Source organism: Malus sylvestris, chromosome 11, assembly GCF_916048215.2.
Source record: "Malus sylvestris chromosome 11, drMalSylv7.2, whole genome shotgun sequence".
NCBI lineage: Eukaryota > Viridiplantae > Streptophyta > Magnoliopsida > Rosales > Rosaceae > Malus > Malus sylvestris.
The window spans coordinates 17,749,498-17,776,884 of record NC_062270.1 but is presented as its reverse complement, the minus strand read 5'-3'; the positions used below and the strand labels follow the sequence as shown (position 1 = coordinate 17,776,884).

The following is a 27,387-nucleotide window of genomic DNA, read 5'->3' as shown; positions in this document are numbered from 1 at the left end:
AAGTTTCAAAATGAGTCACAACATATGGTTTAACAACAAGACAATCCAAATTCAACATCTCATGTAACGATATTGCTCTATGTAGTTTTGATAGAGAATTATATCAACCACCTAGAAGGAATGGTTGAGAATCTATATCCTTAGTAGGAGCCATGCTTCCACTAAAGACTTAGATAATTCTTATATGACTACATTAAAGGTCTTAGTATGACTAAAACTTGTAGTATGGTGTATGACATCGTATAATTAAATGAATAGACTTGATAAAACAAGTCACATATTCAAAAGGAATTACTTTAGAAGGAATTCTTTTGTATGTGATTCGTTTAAATAACTTGTGTTAGCTAGGGTTGTTGATGGTCTCAAAATTGTTGAGACATCATCAATAAGCTAATGGATCTCAATGATTCTCAATGGATCCAAGACAAGTTAGTGGGAGCAATATGCATTCAAATCAAGAAAATATAATTGTTAATTTTGAATGAATGCTAAGTTACAACAAGGCCAATGGGAGTGATGTCATAATTTGAGCAACAAGATGTGAATAAAGTCTATTTGATAGACTTGATGAAACATAGATGTTACTCGAAAAATGACAAAACATGACACGGTCAATTTTGAAGTATAGACTTGAAATTGGACTTACTGATATAGCAAGGCTATCTCAATAATGTTATATGGGAATTAAATCTCAAATGTTGAAGATTTAAGAAAGCATTTTCCTATGTGATAGGAAATCACTTTCATAACCCTTATAATGAATGTGTCATAAAATCGCAAAAGGGACACATGTGTTGACTTGTGAAGTAGATATCCAAAGGTGAAGAAACCACTGAGTTTATCACTTTAAGATATTACTATATCCCAGGATCAGAACCAAAGCAACCGATAGAGTATTATTGCCTTTAAGAAAGAAACATCAGAGTGGGACTCTGGAAGCGTGCATTCACTTAGGTTGTTAACCAAAGTGAAAATAAACCATTTTAACAAATGGAACTTCATGATGGATGAAGTACTAATCATATGAATGAATTGTTAGTATTGTACTACAATGGTCTCAAGCTTGAAGCAAAGTTTGTATAAAGTATACAAACGGAATATATGTAGATATATAAGTTTTAGAAACTGCTTCAAAAGGTGTTTTGAATGAAAGGGGTTCTTTTAGAACCCATGATTGAATCCAAACCATAAGGTCGTTAGTAGAGTACTACGACGTAATGGGGCGATAGCTCAAGCCATGGAATCAAGGTCTCATCAAAGTATTCGAACACATTAAGGAGACATCATCAAATGTCTTGGAAACATTTGATAAGTAAATCCCTTTTAATAAAAGAGATTAATACATAACCAAGTTAACCTACGAGCATAAACTCTCTCGCCAAGATGTATAAGATACACTAGTGATTGACTTTAGTGCAAGTGGGAGATTGTTGGAAATATGCCCTGAAAGTCAATCTTTGGAAGAAATCTTTCAGGACAAATGAATCGATGTATGGATGATTCTTATACATCAAATGGCAAAGATACTAATTAGGACTATCTCAATAAACGATATATGTCCTGAATAGTGAATCCATGGACAATGGATCGATTAAAGAAGTAATCTAATGATGTTAGACTACAGAGACCTTCTTCACATAACCATTATGTCTAAAAGGTTCCTGGTCATTAGATTGTCGGAGGGATACTGACAATGCTTAGACCAGTACATGCTGTGTCCGCTTCAATTGGAAGGATGGAAAGTCTCAACCCATTCGTGTTGTGACACTAAGACAAGTATGTAGGTGCTCATTAAGGGAATGAGTTCACTGAATACAATCGAATCAGAGTACTTGCATGAAGGTCTACTCACATGTCAAGCAAGTAACTCAAATGGTTGGAATAATGTAAGTAATCCTTTGACCTGAGGCATCGTCGTTGTCTTGTGGTTAAGTACTTAATCTTTGATTATGTCAAAGTCACTCTATCAGAATGTCAACGGCATAGTTGGGGTTAAGCCACTTAGTCATGAAGACAAGTGTATGCGCAACAAGGAATCTCTAATCCTCGATAAGAGAGGAAGAATACTCTAAGATATGATTCGGGAATCTTCGGCCGAAGTATCGAGCGTAATAAAGAAAAGCGTTCCTATACGACTCAATTGGATCATATAAGAAGGAATAATCACATTAGGGGTTTGACATGATATATCCATACCCTAATGATGTGATTGAGAGTATTGTATTAGAGAAGGATTGAATTACATTGTAATTCCAACTGACTAGGTTCTCCGAATAAACTTCTACATTAGCTTGGGTAGCTATGACATATGGTTAGATGTCACTCATAGCTTGTGAGTTCTTCTAGATGATTAAATGTAGTCGTCAAAGAAGAAAGGTGAACTAAAATGAAGTTTTAATTCACTAAGTGATTGAATTAAATATGAGCAATTGGATTGATGCCAATCACCTCACTGCCTTGCTAATTAGAACCTAAAAGGTTGTTCACCAATACACTATTGTATTGAGTAACTAATGGATGATGGAAACAATTAATTGGATTAATTATGTGTTGTGATTAATTTAGAAAAGTCTAAAGAAATCATAAAAGCGATAAAGATCGTTTTGGGCTTAAAGAAACATTCGGGTTTAATTAGGCCCATTGGGCCTAAACCCATTGGGCTTTTATTCAAGCATTGGATGACTTGAAATAATAAAAGCCCAAAGCCCAAAAACAACACAAAGGGGCCGGCCACTTTAGGTGAGGAAAGGTGAGATATTTAGTCAAGTTGTTGACTAGGTTTCTTTTGTCTATATAAAGAACATTATAGAGATAAAGTTCATTAGGGTTTTTGTGAGTTTTGAACAACAAAAGAGGCAAAAGAAAATAGCTCTCTTGAACCACAAAGGCCGGCCACCATAAGGGGGTTTTTACTAACATCTCTTTCACCCCTTTTGGTTATTCCTTCATCCTTCTCACTACACTAGTGGGTGAGGATCTTTAGAGGTTTCCTACTTTGGGAACTTGAAGAGAACCTAGGAGCACTCATTGTAACAAAGTGGAGGAGGTAAGGAGGGAAGCTAGGCTCAAGGATTTCAAGGAGCAAAGGGCTTGGAGGTGGTCCATCCTTGGTCTCAAGTCTAGATCAAGAGGTATAAGACTAACCTTCACTTTGTTCTTGATTCTAAAAATTGTTTTGATGCATTATATATAAACCTATGAACCTTGAAGGGGATTTGCATGACTATAGCTTTGATAATATGTTATCAATGCTTCCGCTGCTTTCGTATATTAAATTTGATTTGTATATGCATGATAGTCATTATGAAATCCCATTCTAGAATCTCATAATTTTCCCTTCACTAAAAACAAAGAAAACAAAACAAATCAGCAACTTAAACAGAAACTTAAACAAAATACAATAATTCGAAAGAAAACAATCCAAGAGATTAGCAAAGTTGCTAATCCCCGGCAACGGCGCCAAAATTTGATGTGAAAAATAAGTTAACACACAAAATTAAACCTTCTTTTTATCAATTGTAGTAAAGTATGTAAGTAGGGATCGTTCTAGGCCGGGGATTATGAGGGATTGCTAAATCACTTGGAAACTGACTTGAAAACATAAAAACAAAGTTTAAAACACTAACTAGACTCAAAGAATGCAAAACTATACTTTAAAACACTAAAACAAACCAAAAGACTCAAAACAGCCCCTAAACACTCAAAACTACCTTAAACACACAATCTGGGCAATTTTGGGACTCTAACACAAACTTGGACGAATTTTGGTTTTCTAATGAACTAAAACACTTAAAAACATAATCTAAGACAAGTTCTAATTAATATGACTCAAAGAAATAAGATGGGGTTGATTTTGGACGAAAATAATTAAATTAAGACAAGAACAAAGTAAACAAATTCTTAGACAAATTTAAGTGAATCAAAACAGATTGTAAAATGAATTTGAATGAAACTTATGGATGGAAGGCTAGCTAGGAGGTTCTTCTCCACACATGTCACACTTGCATACAAAACGATTTCCAGTTGCTTTTCGATAAACTATGAATACTCAATGCCCCAAATTAACCGTGAATTGCACTAATTAACCCTCAGTTTTTCCACAAGTTATTGGATTGGATGATTGCATACGACAACCCAAAACATTCCCTACAAGTTCCCTACATGAATTGCATAATAGAGATACAAGCAAGAATCATTAAGTTCTATGAAAAACATAAGCATTGACGAGGCACTCGTTACTATGATTTGCATGAAACTTATGCCAAGAATTTACTTAACGTGATTGTGACTAGCAACCTTCACTACTTGTGAATATAAGTTCATAACGATTAGGTGAAACTCCCTTATATTCTAGCGTTAAATTCATGCATGAAAATTAAGCGTGCACTCTCAACCAACATACACAAATCATTTTTTATACGATCGGATAAGTAAATTGAATTCACAACTTATGAATCACAACTGGATGTAATCAAATCATATTGCAAGTATGAACATGGTTTCGAATCACCCCCTAACTAAGAGGGGTTTAGTTCCTCATACTCACAAAACAAAGATACATAAAATTAGACACTAAAATCAAAGGAAAGAAAACACCTAAAATGCTCCAACTTGGGTAGCAAGTGCATCCAAGAATTCTCCTTTGCTTGCTTGCGGCAGATTGCTTTGTGGACGGATTTTTGGGTAGTTTTATGATGTAGAGTGGATGGGGAATGGTATGGAAAGGTTTAGGGTAAGTGTGGAGGAGTGTTTGAGGGTTGGAGGGTGGTGGAGAGCTAGGCAAAGAGGGTGGAAGAAGGTGGAGTGGCTGTTATGTTTTCTAGGCACTAGAATGGTGTTTTTGGGGTGTTTTGCTACCTAGGGTGAGTATGGACGAATTTCTGTGATGAATGGTGAATATGAGAGTGTGAACCCTTTGCCAAGGGGTGTAAACATGTATATATAGGCCCCAAAAACCTTAGAGAATCAGGTTAGGCTAGGGAGAATGCACGGCAAAGAGTGTATGTGGTGTGCAATGGTCCAAGGGTGAAAATGAAGTGATGATGCAAAGTGTGAAGGGTAAAATGGAGTGGTCTTGTAGCTAGGGGGCATGAATGATTGTGTACATTGCATAGAGATGGAAAGGGAGGTGAAAATGTGTCAATAAATGGGTCAAAGGTGCAGCAACATGTGGTACACAAGGCATGGGATTCCAAATGTGAATGATGGAGCATCAATTGGTGCATGTTATGGTTGTGAAAGTTGTATAAAATTTTGTGGGTGAAGGGAACAAGAGGTATCAAGCAATTAAGTGTAATAATTAAATGAATTGAAGCATGAAATCAGAAATTATGTAGGGGACAAGAGTGATCAAGCATGGCATGGGAATCCAAAGGGAATTCTATGTTGTTTTGCATGGCAATGAAGGCAAGTTGGGGTGACAAATTTTTGGGCTAAGTTCTTCATCTTTTGGACCATAATTCTTCACATTCTTGGCCTCTTTAGTTCTCAAATTCGTCCATCCACTTTGGCCCAAATATGTGACATGCATTCCAAGCTCCATTTTGCTCCAAAATGCTCCAAAATGCATCTTCTTGCCTACTTTGTCCATAAAATCTGAAAACACACGAAAATGACTTTAAACATTAAAATAACTAAGGAAACACGACATAAATGCACAAGAACAAGCCAACTAAGTCGCATAAATATGCTCCTATCACCATCATCCTTGGTGTCGAAACTTGGAGGCCTCCAACTTTGGTGGTTTTTGAAGACTCTATTCTTCCATCCAAATCCAAGAAGACAAGGAGCCGAGAAGCAAAGTTGTTTCATCCATATCCATGGAGCCAAGGACCAAGGATGCAAAGGATTGAAGGCCCTCTCATGGGTGATTAACCTTATTTGTGTTTCGCTTTGTTACTCATTTTCTCTACAAGTTCGTTTACTTTGGAAATATTTATCGGATTAAATTTTATTTCTTGAATAAAGGAAGTAAGGGATAGGAAAAAGAAAAAGATTCATGCAAACACATGTTTATTATCAAAGTCCCATGAAAGGGGCATGAAAAAGGTACAACTGCTTAGGGGAGACAAACATTACCCCTAGCATGCAAATTCTCCTAAGAAGACCATGAAGTAGACTTGGCTAAGATCATCAACTATGATGAGGATCAATCGTCATTGGCGTCTACTTCTAAATGAGGCAAAGAGAGCGCCAATGAAGAACCCTCTGAAAAATCTCAATACTTTGTTAAGATTAAACTTGTCCACAATAATGGCGAGAAGGATGTCGCATAGGATCAATGTTATGGAACAAGCTGCAAGAAGCATGAGAGACTATTATGAGATTGTAGCTTAATTTTGGCTTACTTAACCTTGCTTGGCAATGATTAATAGGTGAAAGTAAGTCCCTGGGTTAAGGATTTTAGACATCGAAGGTTCAAAAAGAGGACTAGTTTGAAAAGAGGATCATGAAGCAAACGACAAGGCTCCATGATACAAACTGAATGGAAGAAATAAGGAAAATATGAAGAGTCCCAACCATGAATGGGCTATTTAAAGACAAGGTAGCAAGCAATCTTACAGTTGAATACAAGTTGGCTTTGCCTCGAGATTAGAAGATATAGAGATCAAAGCTAGTCGGAGAAATGAATGACCGTTTCTTTCAAAATGTGCCATGCAATACTCATAATCATTATGATCTTTGTAGCACGATGTTCGAGGCCACATGTCTAAATTCGTTGTATCTCCACTACTCCACAAAGAACCAAATCACCATGTGAAGACAAAGGCCAAACGGTATGTATTCCAGCTTTCTCCAAAAGGCATGGTCTTTGGATAACTGTCCATCCTCAAGGGAACAAGTTTCTTTCAGATATATAGTTAGGGACAATGTGGGACCATGATTTTCTTGGGCCGAAGTAAGGTTGATCCGAATATCGCTACCTCAGAAGTCCGATCATGGACTCAACAACTTCGAGCAGTGCTGGATCAAATGGAGCAATATTGCCAGCATCACGTTGTCCTTGGGCAATAGACAAAGTCCAAGCGACTTCGCTGGAATGACCATGCTTGTTCTGCATGACACGAGACCTGATCTAGTATAGAATCAACCAGATCTCAATAACTATTGGAGTTCCTACAAGCGCAAGAAATCATAACTCATTAGAGGGTCCAATATCTACTTCTAGATATCCTCTAGGATTTTCTAGGATTAGAACAAGGATTTTATCCTAACAAATGTCTTTCTTCTAGTTGGTATAAATGCACCTATCTAAGGTTTGTCTCTGGTAACGTAATCTATGCACTATGATTCTCTTATCCACTGTTTTAGTCATATACTTGCATACTAACTTGACTGTCGGAAAGCCTTTGACCGGCACACCCCTCGGTCTAAGGCTTGCTCATGGTTGTTTTCTCTTTTACAAGTTGCTTGGATTGTGCATCTTCAGCACTCACGACGATACGCGAATTTGGTTCCAACACTTGCTAATTCTTCCCAGTTCGGATGGAACCAGGCTCGAGGGTAATACCAATCATAGGCACGGTCAATTAGACTTTTTGAGAACTCCTTGAGAAGAAGGTTATAGTTGTCGACATGAGGACCCAAAGTGTCAATGAAATGACTTATATGTTCCTTAGGGCTACTCTTCATTCCATCAAAGAGGATAAAGTTAGGAGTTTCATAGTTTTTGGGATATGGCATATGGAAAAGGCTGACTGGGTATGGTGACTTAAGAACATACTTCTAGTCTTCCGAGCTCTTGTGCAACTCCTTCTTTATTATGGCTATAACGTCTTCCTGAATGATAAAAGATGGTCATTTCTTATAATGTTTGCCAGTAGCAGCAGTTGACTCATCTTGAGAAGTCTTTTCCATGTGTGTGCAATTCTTGTTACTTGCCATCTTGCTCAGTTTTGGTATCGAGTTTTTCAACTCCTTCACAACCACGATTTCTTTTTTGCTTCACCTAAAGCATGAATGGCTGTTAGGACATGTGACATGGCGTACTCTCCCAAATATTCTTGGCTCTCATGGTGCTGTTCTTCGCGTTGAGATTCATCCAATCGGGAAGCGTCTTCGCTTGCCTCTGAGTCATTACCACTCCTGGTAGTGTTTCTTCTAGATCTTAGAGCCATTGATTAAGATTGTGACTTGGTCACTAATAGAGTCGCCAATTGGACATAGGCTTTGAGAGCACCCTTTTGCTTCCCTTGTTCCCTTTCATACTAAGTCCTAGAATATCTCGAAAGACTTAGTACATCTTAGGAAATATCCCAGTTTGATCAATGACTCAAAGATAGCATGGTTAAGCAAATAATGGCTTGCTTAAGTGAGACGCAGTGTGGAAGCTAGAAGTTTACCTGTTTAAATTGAGAGAGAACTTTGTATGGTTGCATGATGTTTTTGAGTTGGGTGATCTGGGCTTCCTAGGGTTCTAAGAAGGCTCCTATTGATTGAAAGAATTGAAGGAAGTTTAAAGAAACCACTAAGGTTGCAGGAAGGTGACCTTCTCAAAGATTCAAGATTGTTTGCACTTAAAAAGTGATTTCCATTGCTTGGTGCAGTACAACCTTCAAAAACTTTCTCCTTCACGTTCTGTCTTGTTCTCTTTGTATTGGGTTGAACCTCTTCTATTCAAGACTTCTGACCTCTCTTTTGTAAGTGAATGATTTTCCTTTCAGGCCTTATAAGGAATCTCTAATTATAACTAAGTCTTCTTTCCCCTTTCTCCTAGCACAACTATGACCTTCCTTTTTGATGTAGGACAGATAAACGCCATTACCCTATTGAAGACTGCATCAGGCACCCTTCCAAGAGCCTTCATTCCCCATGTTAGCTTCCATAGACGTTAATTCCAATAACGCGTCTCCTGGCCTTCTTTCATCGTTTTTCTATGTGAGTTAGGAATGAAAAGCATGCCTTTCGCTTCATTAAATGCAGGCTTTTTTGGGCTTTTACGTGAACTTGAAACCTTGAGTCTTGTTCCTTTCTAACTGGCTAAGTTGGCTTACTAGGAAAAAAGGGAAAACTGAGTTTGTGCTCTCTTAAACTTACTTGTGTGGACTTTAAAAATTGTGGACTTGGATCTTTGGGTTCTTAAGTAGTCCAAAGTCTTCCATAATCTTGACTCTGCCTAGGCCAAATAAACTTTCATAACCATCAACACCACGATTCACTTGCCAAGCCCTGGTACGTGGCTTGGACTTATTTTAGCATGAATAGTAGTTAGTGTGATAGAGCTTGGCGTGATGAATATGTATGGGCATGGTGTGATTATGGAAACATCTAATCTGTTTATCATTATTTTAATGGCGAGGTATGATCGTGACTGTTTTCCTTTCTCGATTTCGCACCTTCGCATGTGCTTAAGCTCAACTTGGGGCTTTTATGATAATCAGGCTTTAAGACTTGATTAGGCTTGTATGTGACATTTTTGAGCCTCAACATGTGTTTTTAAAAAATACATTATTTCTTAAATTATTTTTAATTTCAGTTTTTCAAAATAATCTTACCAAACAAGTTTCAAATACCTGACTTGAAAAATGTTTTTGAGATTAAAAATTGAATTAAACTATGACTAGGAAAATAAGTAGGGCTTTAAGTTTAACTACACTTTTGCTGACAGTCCCGAGTCGTTAGTCGTCGTCGCCCTTTACACCCGCGTTCTCGTCCATCATTCTCTCTGCTTTTTCTCAACAAATATTCCCTACCCTCCCAAAACCCCTACCCATCTCTCAATTCCTTCTCCTCTTCCATGACGATTGGTTCTGCCGGATCCAGCATCGTTGGTATATCAATGGTCCCTCTCTTTAATTTGTTGTGTTCGTCTTTAAATTTTGCTTTCGTCTTTAAATTTTGCTTTTCCTTTAAATTTTATTGAAATTTGTTGTGAATTGCTTTTTATTGCAATTGAATTTGTTATTTGCAATTTGATCACTCAGATTGGTTTGCTTGTTTGGTTAATCTGTTCTGAATTAGATGTTTGATGTAAATGGGTTTTTCATAAAGGGATTAATAGATTTATTTCTGTTGACTTGTTGGGTTGTAAGGATCTATGGTAAGTAGTTGACATAAGTAGATAGAACAGATAGTTGCTCTTCGATTGCTGAATTGAAGATTGAAGATTGAAACACTCCGGCATCAAATGTTATCTAAATGATGAAGATTAGTTATTATGCTTATGTGGTCTGTAATGACTTCCTTAAAAATGGAAATTCTTTCGTAACGGTGTAAATCTGATATGAAAGGCTAAGATGCATAATGGGTAAGATGGGTTTCAATCCATTTGGTCGATCTAATAGTTAAAGACAAGTCTCATCAATAACCTCATTTGAATACTTTAGTTGAGAATATTTTTTTTTGTGTATTTATAGAATTACGTGTGTACATTGTAAGGGCTAAATAAAAAGGCAACTTAAGGAGGTACCATTTTCGGATATATCTTTACACGGTATGAAAGTGTTCTATTCCTTGTCCTTAATAGAATGATCCAAGATTACATCCTTAAGTTGGTTTCTTATTCTAGCTTTTTATTAGAGTCAAACAAGATATATGTGTTTGGTACAATTCATTTGATGTATAACACCAGAACGCTAATTTCCGTTAGACTGCTGTTGACATTTGGACACCCATACAAGTAGTAAAGCCTACTAAATCTGAAATCTGTCAATGCCTCCTTAAATTGACTTTATTTGATCCAATGTGTTGTTTGTATATTGCAAGGTTGGGATGCTTAATCATATCTTTTGATGTTGTGTAGTGCCGCGAAATTTTAGGTTGCTGGAAGAGCTCGAGCGTGGAGAGAAGGGTATAGGAGATGGAACTGTAAGCTATGGAATGGATGATGGAGATGACATTTACATGTGCTCTTGGACGGGTACCATAATTGGTCCACTCAATGTAAGCAAGTGCCTCAATAATCCCCCTGCCTCCCTGTTTCTTCTCCTCTGAATCGTTCTTACGTAAACTGTTTGATTTAATGGTATAATATTCGTGAATTTGATGTGTTACATCATATGTGTATTAGGATGAATTTTTTATATGCTATTTCTAAATCATCTCATATCCATAATTTCACATTCACTTGGTTTGTAATTGAATGAGTGCAACATAAGAAAGGCAAATCCGACATTGTATACAAAATTTGTTTACAATCTAGATCTATGCACTCTAGAGGTTATTTTAGAAGTTGAGTCTCCCGCATGAAATTTGCAAATGGGCCTTCTCAAGCAGTTCTTTAACGGTTGTTCATGAAGAGGCATTTATGAACCTACCATTCTTGAGTCACATTTAGAAAACATGTAAGATGATTAAGACAAGTTTATTCTGTTGACATAAAAATATGTTATTGCTTTTGCTTTTTTACTTTGCGGATGTATTAGATATGTTGCGTTATTTACGATCTAGATCTACGCACTTGAAAGGTTGTTCAAGTAGATGAGTCTTGCGTATGAAAATAATAAATGAGCCTTCTCAAGTGATTAATTCATGAAGAGACATCTAATTAAGCTACGATTATTTAGTCACCACCTTTAGAAAATATGTGCGATAATTAATTAAAGTTTATTCTATTGACAAAAACATTTCGTATTGTTTTTCCTTTTTTTTTACTTGGCGAGTGCATTTTAGATATGTTGGATTATTACAGTCTAGATCTACGCACTTTGTAGGTTGTTTAGCAGATGAGTCTACTGGATGAAAATGGCACATGGGCCTTCTCAAGCAATTCTTTAACATTTGCATATTCATGAAGGGACATCTAAGTAATCTACTATTATTGAGTAATATTTAGAAATATATATACGATATGATGCTTACACAAGCTTATTAGTTGACAAAACATTTCTTATTGTTTTTTTCTTTTTTACTTTGTGAGTGCAATTAGATATATTGGATTATGAGGACATTATGATCTATTCATTTTCAGTGTAAGAACAATTGGAGGTGAAAATAAGTGGAGTGGAGATGGGACTACTCTCCTTAGATGAGTGGAGATATCTAGTTCGTTATCTCCAGTTATTAGTTCGACTCCTCTCCTTAGATATCTCCACTCATCAATGGTATAGGTCTGTTATGCACTGTTCTAAAATCCCTCATCTAGCACCGCCTAGGCCTTGCCTAGATTTATCCCTAGGTGTTTGAAAATTAAGAAAGGGTGCCTAGACCTGCTTAGACACCTGCCCAGGCTCGCCTAGTCACTTGCCCAGGCTTGCCTAGTCACCTGCCTAGCCCCGCCTAGTAACCTGCCTAGGTTGCAATTCACAATAGAACATAGATAACTTTCATTTTGCATGTTATTTTTTTCAATAAATTGTAAGAGACTTGTTCAATACTTAGAGGAACATACATTATATGCTTGTTCCCTATGCTTTCATTATGTTTCAATACTTTATAATGTATGTCATTCTATATTGTAGTTTATGATGAAATTATATATATTTTTAAGTATAAGCAAACACTTATTTATATGATATTGTTGACACTAAAAACTACCAAGCCTACATGGCTCGTAGGACGAGTAACTAATGAGCTAACTACGTCCTTCGGTTGTATGCGGGTCTGCCAACTCGTCGGCCGAGCTCGACCGAGGAGTAAATTATGTTGATGTTGTGTTGGGTGCGCTGCTGACTTCTTGATCCTGCGATTGCGGCCAAGGAAGGAACAGATCTCGGCCTTTGGGTTTTAGAGCCTGAAGATAAGGCTGCTAGTTCTACGAAGTTCAATATCAAATTCGCCTTTCAATGTGCCGAATGTAGTAACCTGTAACACCTCACTTTGCCGAGAAGGCTAATGAGATGACCTCTGCCAATAAGGATTCGAAAATCCTTCTTGACCGAGATTTGGATAGATAACCAATCGGCCTCAACGTAGTGCTGTTTATCCAAACTGAAGATGCTTCGCGGTCGGCTGATTCTACGGCAACAATGCTGTTTATCCAAACCGAAGATGTCATTGGTTGCCTTCATAGTGCTATTTATCCAAACTGAAGATGTGTTGGCGGAAAAAGAAAATAAAATTCTCAAGATTGTTGAGAGGTTTTGCGTAGAGCGAGGGTTTGCGCATGGCAGTTTTTGTGTGTTGAATTGGAGGGGCCTGAATGATGCACAATGCCTCTATATTTATAATGTTGCTTTGGTTGATGGCCAAGCCGTAAATCTCTGAGTCTCAAGATGTGTTACGGCTACTTGAAAATAATCTCTTAGTCTTCTGATGTATCATGACTACCAAACTGAAGCAATCTTTGAGTCTCCTTATGCCACAAATCTTTAATATTTAAATACACCACATTTGACCAAACAATGATGGATTTATCCCATCATCACATGATCAATGGTCAAGAAATTACCATGTCACTATCTTCTGATGATTAGCTTTTCCATCATGTCCATAGGCTGAGGCCTACTCCTTTTTTATCTAGATATAACCATCCTAATTATATCACATCACCATCTCACAATTTCACCTTTATCCCATGCATGCATCCTGATCAACTGAATTTCAAATTCATTTTTAGCTTCCAAGTGCCGTCAGATATCCCAAATCAATTTGAACTGTACTGCTTGCTTGGGATATAATTCGCATCCTATTTATCTGGTTTAAGAAGATGCAGATAATTCATATTAAAAGATAATTATTATGATAAAAACCATAATATTATCCTTTAACAATAACAAAAATATCTTCAATTTTTCATTCAACGGTTAGTTATGCTCACTTAACAGCCTTGATTGCACGGACTGATGGTGTAAATTTAGTTCAAACAGATGTATAATAAATTTACTTAACCTGCCTAGCCGCTTAGGGGCTAGGCCTTAGCCCACCGCTCAATTAGCGCCTAGCGTCTTTTAAAACCTTGCTATTATGTAGTGTCATTCATTTATGCTAGCATCATATCTTTGGCAACTTCAGTCTTGAAATGGTGGCCTTTTTCTTTCTTAGGTAATTTCACTTATCAATGTAGCCCTCTTCTCAGGTAGTGCCACTCATCAACAGTAACCGTCCCTTTAGGTAGCTACACTAATCAATAGGAGCCCCTTCTTAAGTAGCTCCACAGTTGAAAATCTTTTGGAAAGAATTCGGGCATGCTATTGTTAAAAGGATGCTCTTGGAAAGTTAGTTATTGCTTTACCAGATTTCTCCTATCCTTCAATGGTGGATTGACACTTTTAGTGATGCTATAGGTGCAGTGCTTTGAGAAGGGGGGCCTTCCAGTTGGCTTTCTATTTTCTTGTTTGGCTAACCGTCCAGTAGTGTTTGTGGTGCAAACAATGGAGTCCTCTTCTGTACCAACCCATTGATATTCTGGCAAACCACGAAATTATTCATTTCTTGGACCAGCGCATTTTAACTTCTGATGGGCATAAATTGTTGTTCAAACTTTTTGGATATATGCACATTGTTGAACAGAGTAGATTACAGAAAAAGTGCCCAATGCTTTGTTCCACCAGCATGTACTTTTGACGATAATGGGTTTGTCTAGTCCCATGCTTAAAGCTTTGACCAACATTGAAGCAGCTTATAAGACCAATCCCGAGCTAAAATCCTTACTAAAATGTTTACAAGATGGTTCAATGTCCCAAAGATGGGTGTCTTCCGACAAAAATGGAGTTTTTGCCTTTTTAGTTTTCTGGTGTCATGCCCTTTAACCAAGTGAGGTGCACAGGGTTATAATGAGAAAAATCATGGATTTTAAACTCGCACTTGAGTTCCTCTTGGACAAATATTTCATCAATTTATGGTTGAATATTAGTTATTTCATCTTCTCAGCCACAAGTGGTAAGTTGCTTTGCGGTAAGGTAGTTGCTTTGTTCAACCCAATTAATTTAGTAGTGGAGTTTGTCACTGCTTGTTAGAAGTGAGCAGTTTTTACTTTAGACTGTTGATTTTTCTTGCTGACGTTAATGTTTACTTAATTTTAATTCTGTATTGTCATGAGAAGTTGATATTTGTAATCATGTTTTGTATTTTACTGGTTCATATGCTAAAGTTCAACAACAACAACAACAACAAAGCCTTTTCCCACTAAGTGGGGTCGGCTATATGAATCCTAGAACGCCATTGCGCTCGGTTTTGTGTCATGTCCTCCGTTAGATCCAAGTACTCTAAGTCTTTTCTTAGAGTCTCTTCCAAAGTTTTCCTAGGTCTTCCTCTACCCCTTCGGCCCTGAACCTCTGTCCCGTAGTCACATCTTCGAACCGGAGCGTCAGTCGGCCTTCTTTGCACATGTCCAAATCACCAGAGCCGATTTTCTCTCATCTTTCCTACAATTTCGGCTACTCCTACTGTACCTCGGATATCCTCATTCCCAATCTTATCCTTTCTCGTGTGCCCACACATCCCACGAAGCATCCTCATCTCCGCTACACCCATTTTGTGTACGTGTTTATGCTTCACCACCCAACATTCTCTGCCATACAACATCGCTGGCCTTATTGCCGTCCTATAAAATTTTCCCTTGAGCTTCAGTGGCCTACGACGGTCACACAACACGCCGGATGCACTCTTTCCATCCAGCTCGTATTCTATGGTTGAGATCTCCATCTAATTCTCCGTTCTCTTGCAAGATAGATCATAGGTAACGAAAACGGTCGCTTTTTGTGATCTTCGCTAGATTGCTCCGGTCATTAGTGTGGATAAGTATATAAATGGATAGAGATAGGAAAGCAAACACAAGATGTACGTGGTTCACCCAGATTGGCTACGTCCACGGAATAGAAGAGTTCTCATTAATTGTGAAGGGTTTACACAAGTACATAGGTTCAAGCTCTCCTTTAGTGAGTACGAGTGAATGATTTAGTACAAATGACATTAGGAAATATTGTGGGAGAATGATCTCGTAATCACGAAACTTCTAAGTATCGGAGTGTGGTGTCGTCTTGACTTGCCTTATCTGTCTCATAGGTAGATGTGGCATCTTCTCTGGAAGTACTCTTCCTCCATCCAGGGGTGGTATCTTTAACTGGTGGAGATGCACAAGGTAATGTATCAATTTCACTTGAAGCTTACTTGTAGTTTCAGGCTTGTTCAAACAAAAAATTATTTCTGATCATTTTTTACCTCAGACTGTTCATGAAGGACGCATATACCAACTTAAGCTTTTCTGCGACAAAGATTATCCTGAGAAGCCACCAATTGTACGATTTCATACACGAATCAAAATGGCTTGTGTCAACCATGAAACTGGTGTGGTAATGTTGTAATTTTTTCGGTTAGAATGCTCCAAATTGTCCAATAAATCTGTTGATTTTGTAAAGTAATTTAACTTTTGTATTGTGTCTTATCTGGGCTTTGCTTTGCTCCCATTATTATGTCGGGCTTACCATCTACTCCTGGTTAAAGAATGATCAGAATAAAGGCATTTGTGGAATCCTTGTAATGTTATTAGTACTCTTTTTATAGCATAAAACCTTGTTTGGGCTTCTGTTATTAGGTTGGACAAGTTTATTTTCCCTGTATTTAACATTTGATGATTGAAAATAAAAAAGGTGTGGTCGATATGAGGATAAACAAAAGATTAGTATAAATTATTGCTCCAAAATATACACAATGAAACAAGGTGAGGAAATTCGTATATCTTTAATCTCCTTCAAAAGACTAAACATGACTTTTACGTTTATATGGTTGTACGTCATAAGAATTTGGAAGGCAGTTCGTCAGGAAAGCCCTCTTGAATTACTACTTTCAGGTTCATGCTCATTACTAAAATGTAAATTATTATTTGCACTTAGTTTCCTTGAATCTCTGTCAGACATTCCATCTTGTTGCAGTGATTGACCGAACTTCTCTCAGAAATTTCTCGTTCTGATTTCCTAATTTACTGTTCAGGAGTTGTGTGTTTGACTCCCGTTGCTTAATGAGTTGAGTGATTGGTAACAGGTTGAAGCAAAGAAGTTTGGAATTCTGGCAAATTGGCAGCGGGAGTTCACCATGGAAAACATACTGATGCAGCTGAAGAAGGAAATGGCAGCCTCATACAACCGGAAGCTTGCCCAACCACCAGAAGGTACATACTACTAATTGGATGCAACTTTGATGGTTTGTCGCATTTGTTGAACAAATGAATTGGCATAAGCTGAATCGCTTGTATACCTGTACAATATTTCCATTAATGGTAGGTTTAACAAAAAGAAGTGGTGCTTAAGGAGTTTTAGTATCACTCTCCCCCCTACCTAGTGTTTCTCTTTTGGGTATTTCTTTTGTAAACTTTTCGAATGAGATTTTTCTCCATGTCTTGATTGAAATGCACTTAAATCATTTGTGAGCGAGTAAGCTTTTCAGATTGATTGCAGATTTTGCTTGTTCCATTTCCTAATTCCTTTTAGGAGGGTAATTTGGATGTTGATTAGTCATACGATGTTTGGGATATTGATTTGTATTTGAATTAGAAGGTAATCCATGTGGATTAAAGCATCTTAAACAACCGCGAAAATTATATCTTGTGGTGGAATTCAGGTAATTGTTTACAAATTACTACCAAAACCAAAACCAAAACCTCTAGAGATTAAGATATACTTTTGTTGCTTTTGGCGTCCAATTTAGGTAGTATGTGATACTATAATGTGTCCGGTTGAATAAATATTTATGTGTCGAAGCAAGAAAAGAATGTTGCTCTTAAAGCTTTGTAGCTAAAGTGTTAAAAAGCGTATAGCTTGTACCCAAGGTTATGTGTTCAACATTCTTTTGTACATGTCTTTTGTAAGCTGTTGCGTTATTCATAATGTGGTCATTTGTTGCATTGCCTTGTTATTTAATATCGTTTACAATTAAATTGGATACTTATGTAGAATAGCATCGTATGATAGGCCTATGTAGATGCATGAGTTTATCCTTAACACGGATTGTCACAATTAAATTGACGAATAGTCAAAATCTTGGGGTGTGGCTGCAATACTCCGTTCCTTTAAGTGCAACGTGGGTATTAAGTGGATAGATGAAGGTATAATATATGTTTCTTTAAATCTCAATCCATTCATTTCACGCTGGATTGAATGCAATGCAACATGGTATTGTAGATTTGTACAAATATTGTGTCCTAAGTAGTAGTGAAGATGTAGCTTTTTGCTTAGGTTAGGTTAGGTGTCGATTATGGAATGCCTTCTCATAGCTCTAAAATGCTGTGAATTTGGAGGAAGAGGGCAATCCAGATGTAACGCCACTCCCAAGGTCAGATGGATAAGATAATCAGAAAAGGTAGCAAAGTAAAAGAAAAATCCGAACTCACCGCATCATTAGCGTGAAGACTGGCCCGGTGCAGGAGATGAACGATCATGTGAAGACTGGTCCTGGCCTGGGGCGAGAGCACTAACACCGGGGTACATAAATGATGAGCACTACATGAATAAATGCATGCCATAATGATTCAATAATTGCAATTGGCATAATAAACATACCTGCGCATCTCGTAGGATTATTTTGGCATCTCACAACAGTGCAACATTTCTTATAACATTATTTAATCATGACATGATATGCATAAATCAATTCAAAAGAACTTGTGGAAGCTATAAAGTTATATATATATATATATATATATATAGACACACACACACACACACATACTATAAAAAGGAAAAGATCTACTCACTTGGAGTCCACGCTATAACTCCCTAGCATGAATATCGAGGCATCTTGAACGATCGGCACCTAGAACAATTATCAAATCACGTCTCAGAATTATTATTGATAGAACACGTAACTTATATAAAACACATTCCCAAGGACGTTCTAAAATGAATTGAAACCCATTGACCAAAAATCAACCATCGGTCAAAGGTAGATGGTAGGGTTCACAATCCTACGTAACTCAATCTAGAAGATCAATTCCTTGGATTTCTAATCTGTAACTTCCAAAGATCCACATTATTCTTCTAGAACATCATACTAAAGTTTCATTATGATCCAACGGTTGGATCTTTGCCAATTGTAAATTCAAGTGGCGGTCAACATTTTATTTTACAAACTTAAAAATCCAATTTGGGAAGATCCGTACATCGGATTCCCAATCCTTCAGTTCCTATGGTCCTCAAATATTATGTATTATACCGTATTAAGGTTTGGTGACGATCCAAAGGTCGGATCGTCGATTCATATAAGGATCAAGTGGCGGTCTTTATCAAAGCTATGTTCAAACGATGAGATTTCATCAATCGGACTTCACATAGGGAATTGGGGTATCAAATTTAGCCTAGGAAGGTTAGGGGGTACCTCGGCCCACGCATCGCCGGACGTGGCGGTCGGCCGCCCCAACGCACTGAAAAATTCCACTATTTCTAAAAATCACCAAATTTCACAAAAATGTAGATCTCGATTAGTGGAGCAAGTTTCATATTTGTGGCCAAGTTCAATTTCGCCGGAAAAGGCTTCAAATCGCCATGAACCCCCCGGAATCCTATAATTTGGGTGTTCTTGATTCGTCCTCAAATCAACTCCAACACTCTAACCACTGATTGGGCTTTGTTCTTGACCTCTTGAGGAGTGTTTTGGTGGTGATAATTAAAGAGAAACGCTTCAGAAATGGTGGATCGCCATCAAAGTTCCCTTGCACCCATCAGTGCAGTTCTCACGAAATCGGGACTAATGTCTTCAATTTTTGGGTGAATATGGAGGAGAGATTAATGCTAAGTTGTTTCCAAGTGGTCCCATGTCGTGAATCGTCGGAGAAACGCTAGAAATGGCGTCGGAAAAAAGCTCTGGGAGGTTCAGGTCGAAGGCTAGGTCATGGATTGCAGGGGTCCAGGTTGGGTGCTCTATATCTCTCCCTTTCTCTCTTTTCTTTTCCTTCTTATTGGCCTTCCCCTTTTCTCTCCTTCCTGATTCATTCCTCACCTCCCTCTCTCCTTCTCCAATTAGGCAGCTTTGCCTAATCCCTTCTCCTCTGTGTCTTTGTGTTCGCACCGTTGAGTATTTCAAGAATACGCTAAAAGAATATTTTGTACGTCTCACTATACATTTGGTCAACGAAAGTCAATAATCTTGTCTCTAGGGCATTTTCGTCAATCCACATTTTTTAAATTTTTAAAAATCGTAGAACTAGGGACGAGTTGTTACATGTAATAACGTCATTAACTTTTTGAAAACGACATCAATATCCATCTCTAATGCCCCTTATTAGAAGAAACTTAACACCTTCAAACCAGCTGCACCACTTTCACCTCCACCCTCCATCTTTCATCACCTGTAATTTCACCTTCACCACCATCACCACCACAACCCCCATCGCCCTACAACCTCATCATCACCACTACCACTTCCAACACACCCAAATTCTTTATTGTATTTCCCCTTTGATTCTACCGCAAAAATGAAAAACAAAAAACAAAATGGACATCAAACAAGTCCTACATTTTCAATTCATACATTTTTCTTCATTTCTCCCACATTAAGCAAAAATATAAACCCGTTCAACAGAAAAAATAAAATTGTTGAAAGCAATTGTAGAAAACAAAGTAAATATCACTACAATGCACACTATTAAAATTCTAATCCATAAATTAAAAAAAAAACAAAAAAACAAGTAACAGTGATAGTAATATTTTTATTATTAAAAATGTACATGAACCTCTGGTAAGTCATCGATGCGATTTCGAAATTTATATGCCCAAAAAATTGATAACCAGAAGCATCTACGGTTTCATCTTGCCCTTCATTGACCTTTAAAATCAGCATTTTTTTTAGTGAAATTGTGCTCTAACAAACTCCATCTTCGGGTCCTTTTATACATGCAATGGAATTCTCTAGAACTGGTTCTGAAAATAAACAGTGGGTTTAAATCTGTGAGCAGGATTAAGTTTTGAAAAATGATTTTGCACTCCTATTTTTGGCTTATCCACTCATCCCTTTGCTTTCATGTCTTAATTATTCCCTTATTGAATTGAAAGGCTAAATAAATAAAATAAATTAAAAAAAGTAATACAACAACAACAACAACAACAACAAAGCCTTTTCCCACTAAGTGGGGTCGGCTATATGAATCCTAGAACGCCATTGCGCTCATTTGTGTCATGTCCTCCGTTAGATCCAAGTACTCAAGTCTTTTCTTAGAGTCTCTTCCAAAGTTTTCCTAGGTCTTCCTCTACTCCTTCGGCCCCGAACCTCTGTCCCGTAGTCACATTTTCGAACCGGAGCGTCAGTAGACCTTCTTTGCACATGTCCAAACCACCGGAACCGATTTTCTCTCATATTTCCTTCAATTTTGTCTACTCCTACTTTACCTCGGATATCCTAATTCCCAATCTTATCCTTTCTCGTGTGCCCATACATCCCACGAAGCATCCTCATCTCCGCTACACCCATTTTGTGTACGTTGATGCTTCACCGCCCAACATTCTGTGCCATACAACATCGCTGGCCTTATTGCCGTCCTATAAAATTTTCCTTGAGCTTCAGTGGCCTACGACGGTCACACAACACGCCGGATGCACTCTTACACTTCATCCATCCAGCTTGTATTCTATGGTTGAGATCTCCATCTAATTCTCCGTTCTCTTGCAAGATAGATCCTAGGTAGCGAAAACGGTCACTTTTTGTGATATTCGCTAGATTGCTCCGGTCATTAGTGTGGATAAGTATATAAATGGATAGAGATAGGAAAGCAAACACAAGATGTACGTGGTTCACCCAGATTGGCTACGTCCACGGAATAGAGGAGTTCTCATTAATTGTGAAGGGTTTACACAAGTACATAGGTTCAAGCTCTCCTTGAGTGAGTACAAGTGAATGATTTAGTACAAATGACATTAGGAAATATTGTGGGAGAATGATCTCGTAGCCACGAAACTTCTAAGTACCGGAGTGTGGTATCGTCTTGACTCGCCTTATCTGTCTCATAGGTAGATGTGGCATCTTCTCTGTAAGTACTCTTCCTCCATCCAGGGGTGGTATCTGTAACTGGTGGAGATGCACAAGGTAATGTATCAATTTCACTTGAAGCTTACTTGTAGTTTCATGCTTGGTCAAGCGAGATACAAACCATGTAGTAGGAGTCCCCCAAGTCGCCGAGCTGGGGGATCTGCTGAAAGAGGTGACAGACAAGGTAAGCAATCAGAGCTCCGGCTGATTGTTCACATTCTCCCTATCCTGCAGGCAGCATGAAGGATAAAGAGAAGAAAAATGAGGAGAGATGATATGGGATACTTTTTCTTTTGAAGAAGTAACTTTCCACAGGCTTATTCTTGAACTGGGCTGGAGGGTTTTCTGGTTTCCTCCAGAGTATAAGGCCGACTGAAGAATTTGAGGGTCAAAACAAGTCCATCAAATCTAGAGTACGTTCGACCCTGCTGATATGGGATACTTTTGCTTTTGATAGAGTAGTGGATGTATCGGCACGTGTGCTGTTACGCTTGTCTCCACATGCTTCCTTGTATCCTTCTCACTTGCCCTATCTGTTCCTCAGGCAGATGCGGTATCTTCCCTGGAAGCATAAGATGTTGAAGATGAGTACTCGAGAGCAATGCCAGGTAAGTAATCAGGTAAGGGGTTCCAGGCAGTCAGTTCCTGGCTGGAAGCTTGATTCCAAGTGCTGACTGATTGCTCTCTTTCTCCTTGTCTTGCAGGTAAGAACAAGGCCAAAGGAAAAGACAGGGAAAAAGCATGATATGGGATACTCTTGCTTTTAACCCTGATGATATGAGATATTCTTGCTCTACTATAGCTTGTTTACAGAGGTATTATCGGGGGGAAAGAAAGCTGAATATTTCGAAAGGCTTTGTTGGGAGTGCCCTCTCAGATAAGAGAAAGGGTTGAGCATTTTTGCAGGTCTGCCTGTCCGTTAGGGATGGAAGTCGACATATATAGGAGTCTCCCTAACATCAAGTAATAATGCTATTCCTTTACCCTGCTTGGTTATAGCACGGTAGTGGGAGCTGCCAGCTTCACATGTTTTAACTCTGTCAGAGCACTTTGAAAAAGTGGTTTGTGGTATCTGGAAAGCTGATGTTGCGTGTGAAGATTACAGACCTGTCGGGGGTCTGGCTCTCGAGATTCGGAGAACGATGCCTCTTTGATTTTTGAGAAAGCAATCCTGCTGGGGGTCTGGCTCTCGGGATTCGGAGAGTGGTGTCTCTTCAATTTTTTAGAAAGTAATCATGTTGGGAGTCTGGCTCTCGAGATTCGGAGGGCCGTGCCTCTTCGATTTTGGAGCAAGCAATCTTGTTGGGAGTGTTTTCTCGAATGTGAGTAAAGGTTGGGCATGTTTGCTAGTCTACCTTGCCACGAAGCACAGAGGTTGACACACAGGGACTTTCCAATTATCCAGCAGTGGTACTGTTCCTTTACCCTCTCTTCGATTTTGAAAAAGTAATCATGTTGGGAGTCTGGCTCTCGAGATTCAGAGGGCGGTGCCTCTTCGATTTTGGAGCAAGCAATCTTGTTGGGAGTGTTTTCTCGAATGTGAGTAAAGGTTGGGCATGTTTGCTAGTCTACCTTGCCACGAAGCACAAAGGTTGACACACAGGGACTTTCCAATTATCCAGCAGTGGTACTGTTCCTTTACCCTCTCTTCGATTTTTGAGAAAGTAATCATATTGGGAGTCTGGCTCTCGAGATTCGGAGGGCGGTGCCTCTTCGATTTTGGAGCAAGCAATCTTGTTATGAGTGTTTTCTCGAATGTGAGTAAAGGTTGGGCATGTTTGCTAGTCTACCTTGCCACGAAGCACAGAGGTTGACACACCGGGACTTTCCAATTATCCAGCAGTGGTACTGTTCCTTTACCCTTGTGGGTAATAATATGGTAGCTAGACCTTCAAAATTTATGTGTCTAAACTTTGTTAGTGTTGTTTCTTTGCAATTCTTTTACCCTTCTTGGTCAGAGCGATGTAGTGGGAGCTGCAAGCTTCACGTGTCTCAACTTTGTCAGAGAACTTTGGCAAAGTTATCTGTGGTAGCCATGAGCTACTGTTGCGTGTGGGAAGTGGGTGATTGAACAGTATGATTCATGTGCTTTCTACTTCGCCAGAAATCTTCAACAGAATGCCCATAATTTCCGCAAAGCTGAGTGTGCGTGTGACAGGTGCTGACAAGGCTGGAAAAGTAGGTGCCTCTTCGATTTCTGAAATCGGCCCTCGTGGTCTCTGAGCAGCCCAGCTTTTGAGAAAGCAAGCCTCTTCGATTTCTGAGATCGGCCTTTGTGGTCTTTGAGCAGCCCAGCTTTTGAGAAAGCAAACACCTCTTCGATTTCTGAGATCGACCCTCGTGGTCTCTGAGCAGCCCAGCTTTTGAGAAAGCAAACGCCTCTTCGATTTCTGAGCAGGCGCCTCTTCGATTTCTGAAGCTTCGTCGAGTGCAGATTTTTATAGGGGCTGACATTAAGTTCCAAAGCACACTTGAATATCCACCAGTAGAAGTTCCATTCTTGCACTTCTAAGATCTTGATTTGTCCGACCTCTTCTCTCTTCAACACCTTTGAAAATGTCTGGCCCCTCCGACCGTCGTTTTGACTTGAACCTTGTTGAAGAGGCAGCCCCGCCTTCTCCAGACAACATATGGCGCCCATCCTTCGTCTCCCCTACTGGTCCTCTTACCGTTGGGGATTCCGTGATGAAGAATGATATGACCGCTGCGGTAGTGGCCAGGAACCTTCTCACTCCCAAAGATAACAGACTACTTTCCAAACGGTCTGATGAGTTGTCTGTTAAGGATTCTCTGGCTCTCAGTGTTCAGTGTGCAGGTTCTGTGTCTAATATGGCCCAACGCCTATTTGCTCGAACCCGCCAAGTTGAATCATTGGCGGCTGAAGTGATGAGTCTCAAACAGGAGATTAGAGGGCTCAAGCATGAGAATAAACAATTGCACCGGCTCGCGCATGACTATGCTACAAACATGAAGAGGAAGCTTGACCAGATGAAGGAATCTGATGGTCAGGTTTTACTTGATCATCAGAGATTTGTGGGTTTGTTCCAAAGGCATTTATTGCCTTCGTCTTCTGGGGCTGTACCGCGTAATGAGGCTCCAAATGATCAATATCTGATGCCTCCTCCTTCTAGGGTTTTGTCCAGTACTGAGGCTCCGAATGATCCCCCTCCGGTGCCTTCTTTTTCTGGGGCTCTACCGACTGCTGAGACTTCTCCTAAGCAACCTTTGTGAAGGCTCCCTCTTGTTTGTTTATTTTGACTCAAGTATATGTACATATTTGTAACTTATCGGGAATATCAATAAATAAGCTTTCCTTCATTTCAACGTATTGTGTTAAATACACCAAAGCCTTCTTCGCTAAGTTCTTTGAATTTTCTTTTGTTGAAGCTTGTATGTTGAAGCTTTGTGAGTGGAGCATATAGGTTGAGGTAGTGTTCCCTTAATTTCCCGAGTGAGGAAAACTTCTCGGTTGGAGACTTGGAAAATCCAAGTCACTGAGTGGGATCGGCTATATGAATCTTAGAACGCCATTGTGTTCTGTCCTGTGTCATGTCCTCCGTTAGATCCAAGTACTCTAAGTCTTTTCTTAGGGTCTCTTCCAAAGTTTTCCTAGGTCTTCCTCTGCCCCTTCGGCCCTGAACCTCTGTCCCATAGTCGCATCTTCTAATCGGAGCGTCAGTAGGCCTTCTTTGCACATGTCCAAACCACCGTAACCGATTTTCTCTCATCTTTCCTTCAATTTCGGCTACTCCTACTTTACCCCGGATATCCTCATTCCTAATCTTATCCTTTCTCGTGTGCCCACACATCCAACGAAGCATCCTCATCTCCGCTACACCCATTTTGTGTACGTGTTGATGCTTCACCGCCCAACATTCTGTGCCATACAGCATCGCCGGCCTTATTGCCGTCCTATAAAATTTTCCCTTGAGCTTCAGTGGCATACGGCGGTCACACAACACGCCGGATGCACTCTTCCACTTCATCCATCCAGCTTGTATTCTATGGTTGAGATCTCCATCTAATTCTCCGTTCTTTTGCAAGATAGATCCTAGGTAACGAAAACGGTCGCTCTTTGGTATTTCTTGATCTCCGATCCTCACCCCTAACTCGTTTTGGCCTCCATTTGCACTGAACTTGCACTCCATATATTCTGTCTTTGATCGGCTTAGGCGAAGACCTTTAGATTCCAACACTTCAAACCTTTATTTTATTCTCCTTTTCCTCCTAATGTTTTTGGAAAGTATATCTTGGTCATTAATGGGATGAGGGACAATGATTTTGAGGATCAGAGTAAGACACATCGAATTATGCGTACTTTAGAAGTCCATTCATGGACTCAACAACTTCGATTGAATTGCACTCATAAGAGAAAATAATATCTAATCCTAGATATCCTCTTGGATTCTTCCAGTTCAATATAGATTCAATATCCTAAAAAGTCTCTTACCTGATCTTTATAAATACCTTCATCTAGGGCATAACTTTGGTCATGCAATTCACTTTTGCACACTCTTTGCTTATTGTATGCCCACTACTTGAGACTTAATATTGCTTACTACCTTAACCGTTGAAGAGCCTTTGGCTGGTACCACATTGTACCTTAGGACAATTCACGGTTGTTTTCTTATAGCTAGCTTGACTTGTGTAGCTCTTCCATTTGTGGTGGTGTGCGAATTTGATTCCAACAATTAGTACTTTCATTGAGAGCTGAACTCATATTTTCCTGACCAATTCACTCTACTAAATCAGCATTTCTACTAAAGACAGTTCTAAGAGTGTTGATGCCAACACGAATGGTGGAAACAACCAACCCTCTGACACATCTGGGCTCCGATAAGCAACAACGTCCTGAAGGCAGAGTTCCCCCGACAATTGACCAAATATGGGAGACTCTGATATCAGTGATCTTTAGAAGACTTCGAAGGTTTCTTACACTAAGAACCATTCAAACTTTGTTAACTAAGCAAGGCATATGAAAACCCTAGTTAGTACTCGCATAGTCACTTCGCAAACCCAAGTCCATGTCTTCGAACTTTGTAACCTGAGTACCATAACCCTAGATAGACAGCCTATTATGATGATGCATGTTTCGACCCCAACAGAAACTGGTGATCTAAACTTGCACGCGGAACAACACGATGTTAGACTGCAAGTCATACCTCTGCAACGGGATTTAGGTTCAATGCAATCTTAATCCCTTGGATGCTACAACAGCCTTCCTTGTGGAAATTAAGAATCTCGATCCAGAGTCATTTGAAGACCAAGAGCGGTGTAGACCATTGAACCGTAATAACCTTAAGGATGCATCGAGTGACGCTTGAAATCAACTCCCTAATAGAATTGTCCCTAAAATCAGCAAGGTTTTCGCCATTCACCTCTATCCCATAAGTAAAGCAAGAAGAAATATAATTATTCCTCTTTGGCAAAAAGTCGATGACATTTTCGGCTAAGATGACAGAGCACAGAAGAAGAATTCCGGCTAAAATTAAGATAGGAGGTCCAAGTGAAAGATGAAGCAAGGACAAGTCAACTTCATCTCAGCCATAGAAATACATC

At 39.0% G+C, this 27,387-nt stretch overlaps 1 protein-coding gene and 1 long non-coding RNA gene across 8 annotated transcripts; one reads left to right on the top strand and one right to left on the bottom strand.

The window, feature by feature from the left end:
* Positions 1–9,587: 9,587 nt before the first annotated feature.
* Positions 9,588–18,481, top strand: LOC126589200 (ubiquitin-conjugating enzyme E2 variant 1D-like). 7 transcript variants are annotated; one of them, XM_050254407.1, is made up of 5 exons: positions 9,588–9,770; positions 10,742–10,881; positions 16,057–16,164; positions 16,858–16,984; positions 18,110–18,481. In XM_050254407.1, exons 1-5 carry the CDS (start codon positions 9,737–9,739, stop codon positions 18,160–18,162), a joined length of 462 nt encoding a protein of 153 aa, XP_050110364.1. In that variant the 5' UTR covers positions 9,588–9,736; the 3' UTR covers positions 18,163–18,481. The 7 variants fall into 7 exon arrangements, with proteins under 7 accessions (XP_050110364.1, XP_050110366.1, XP_050110363.1 ...); XM_050254409.1 differs by having other exon boundaries at positions 16,044–16,115; XM_050254406.1 differs by having other exon boundaries at positions 9,589–9,770; positions 16,044–16,169; positions 18,114–18,481.
* Positions 18,274–20,723, bottom strand: LOC126589203 (uncharacterized). Its single transcript, XR_007611765.1, has 3 exons — positions 20,540–20,723; positions 18,566–18,624; positions 18,274–18,371 (listed from the first exon to the last, which is right to left on the bottom strand). It is a non-coding gene; the product is annotated as an uncharacterized LOC126589203 (long non-coding RNA).
* Positions 20,724–27,387: the final 6,664 nt, after the last annotated feature.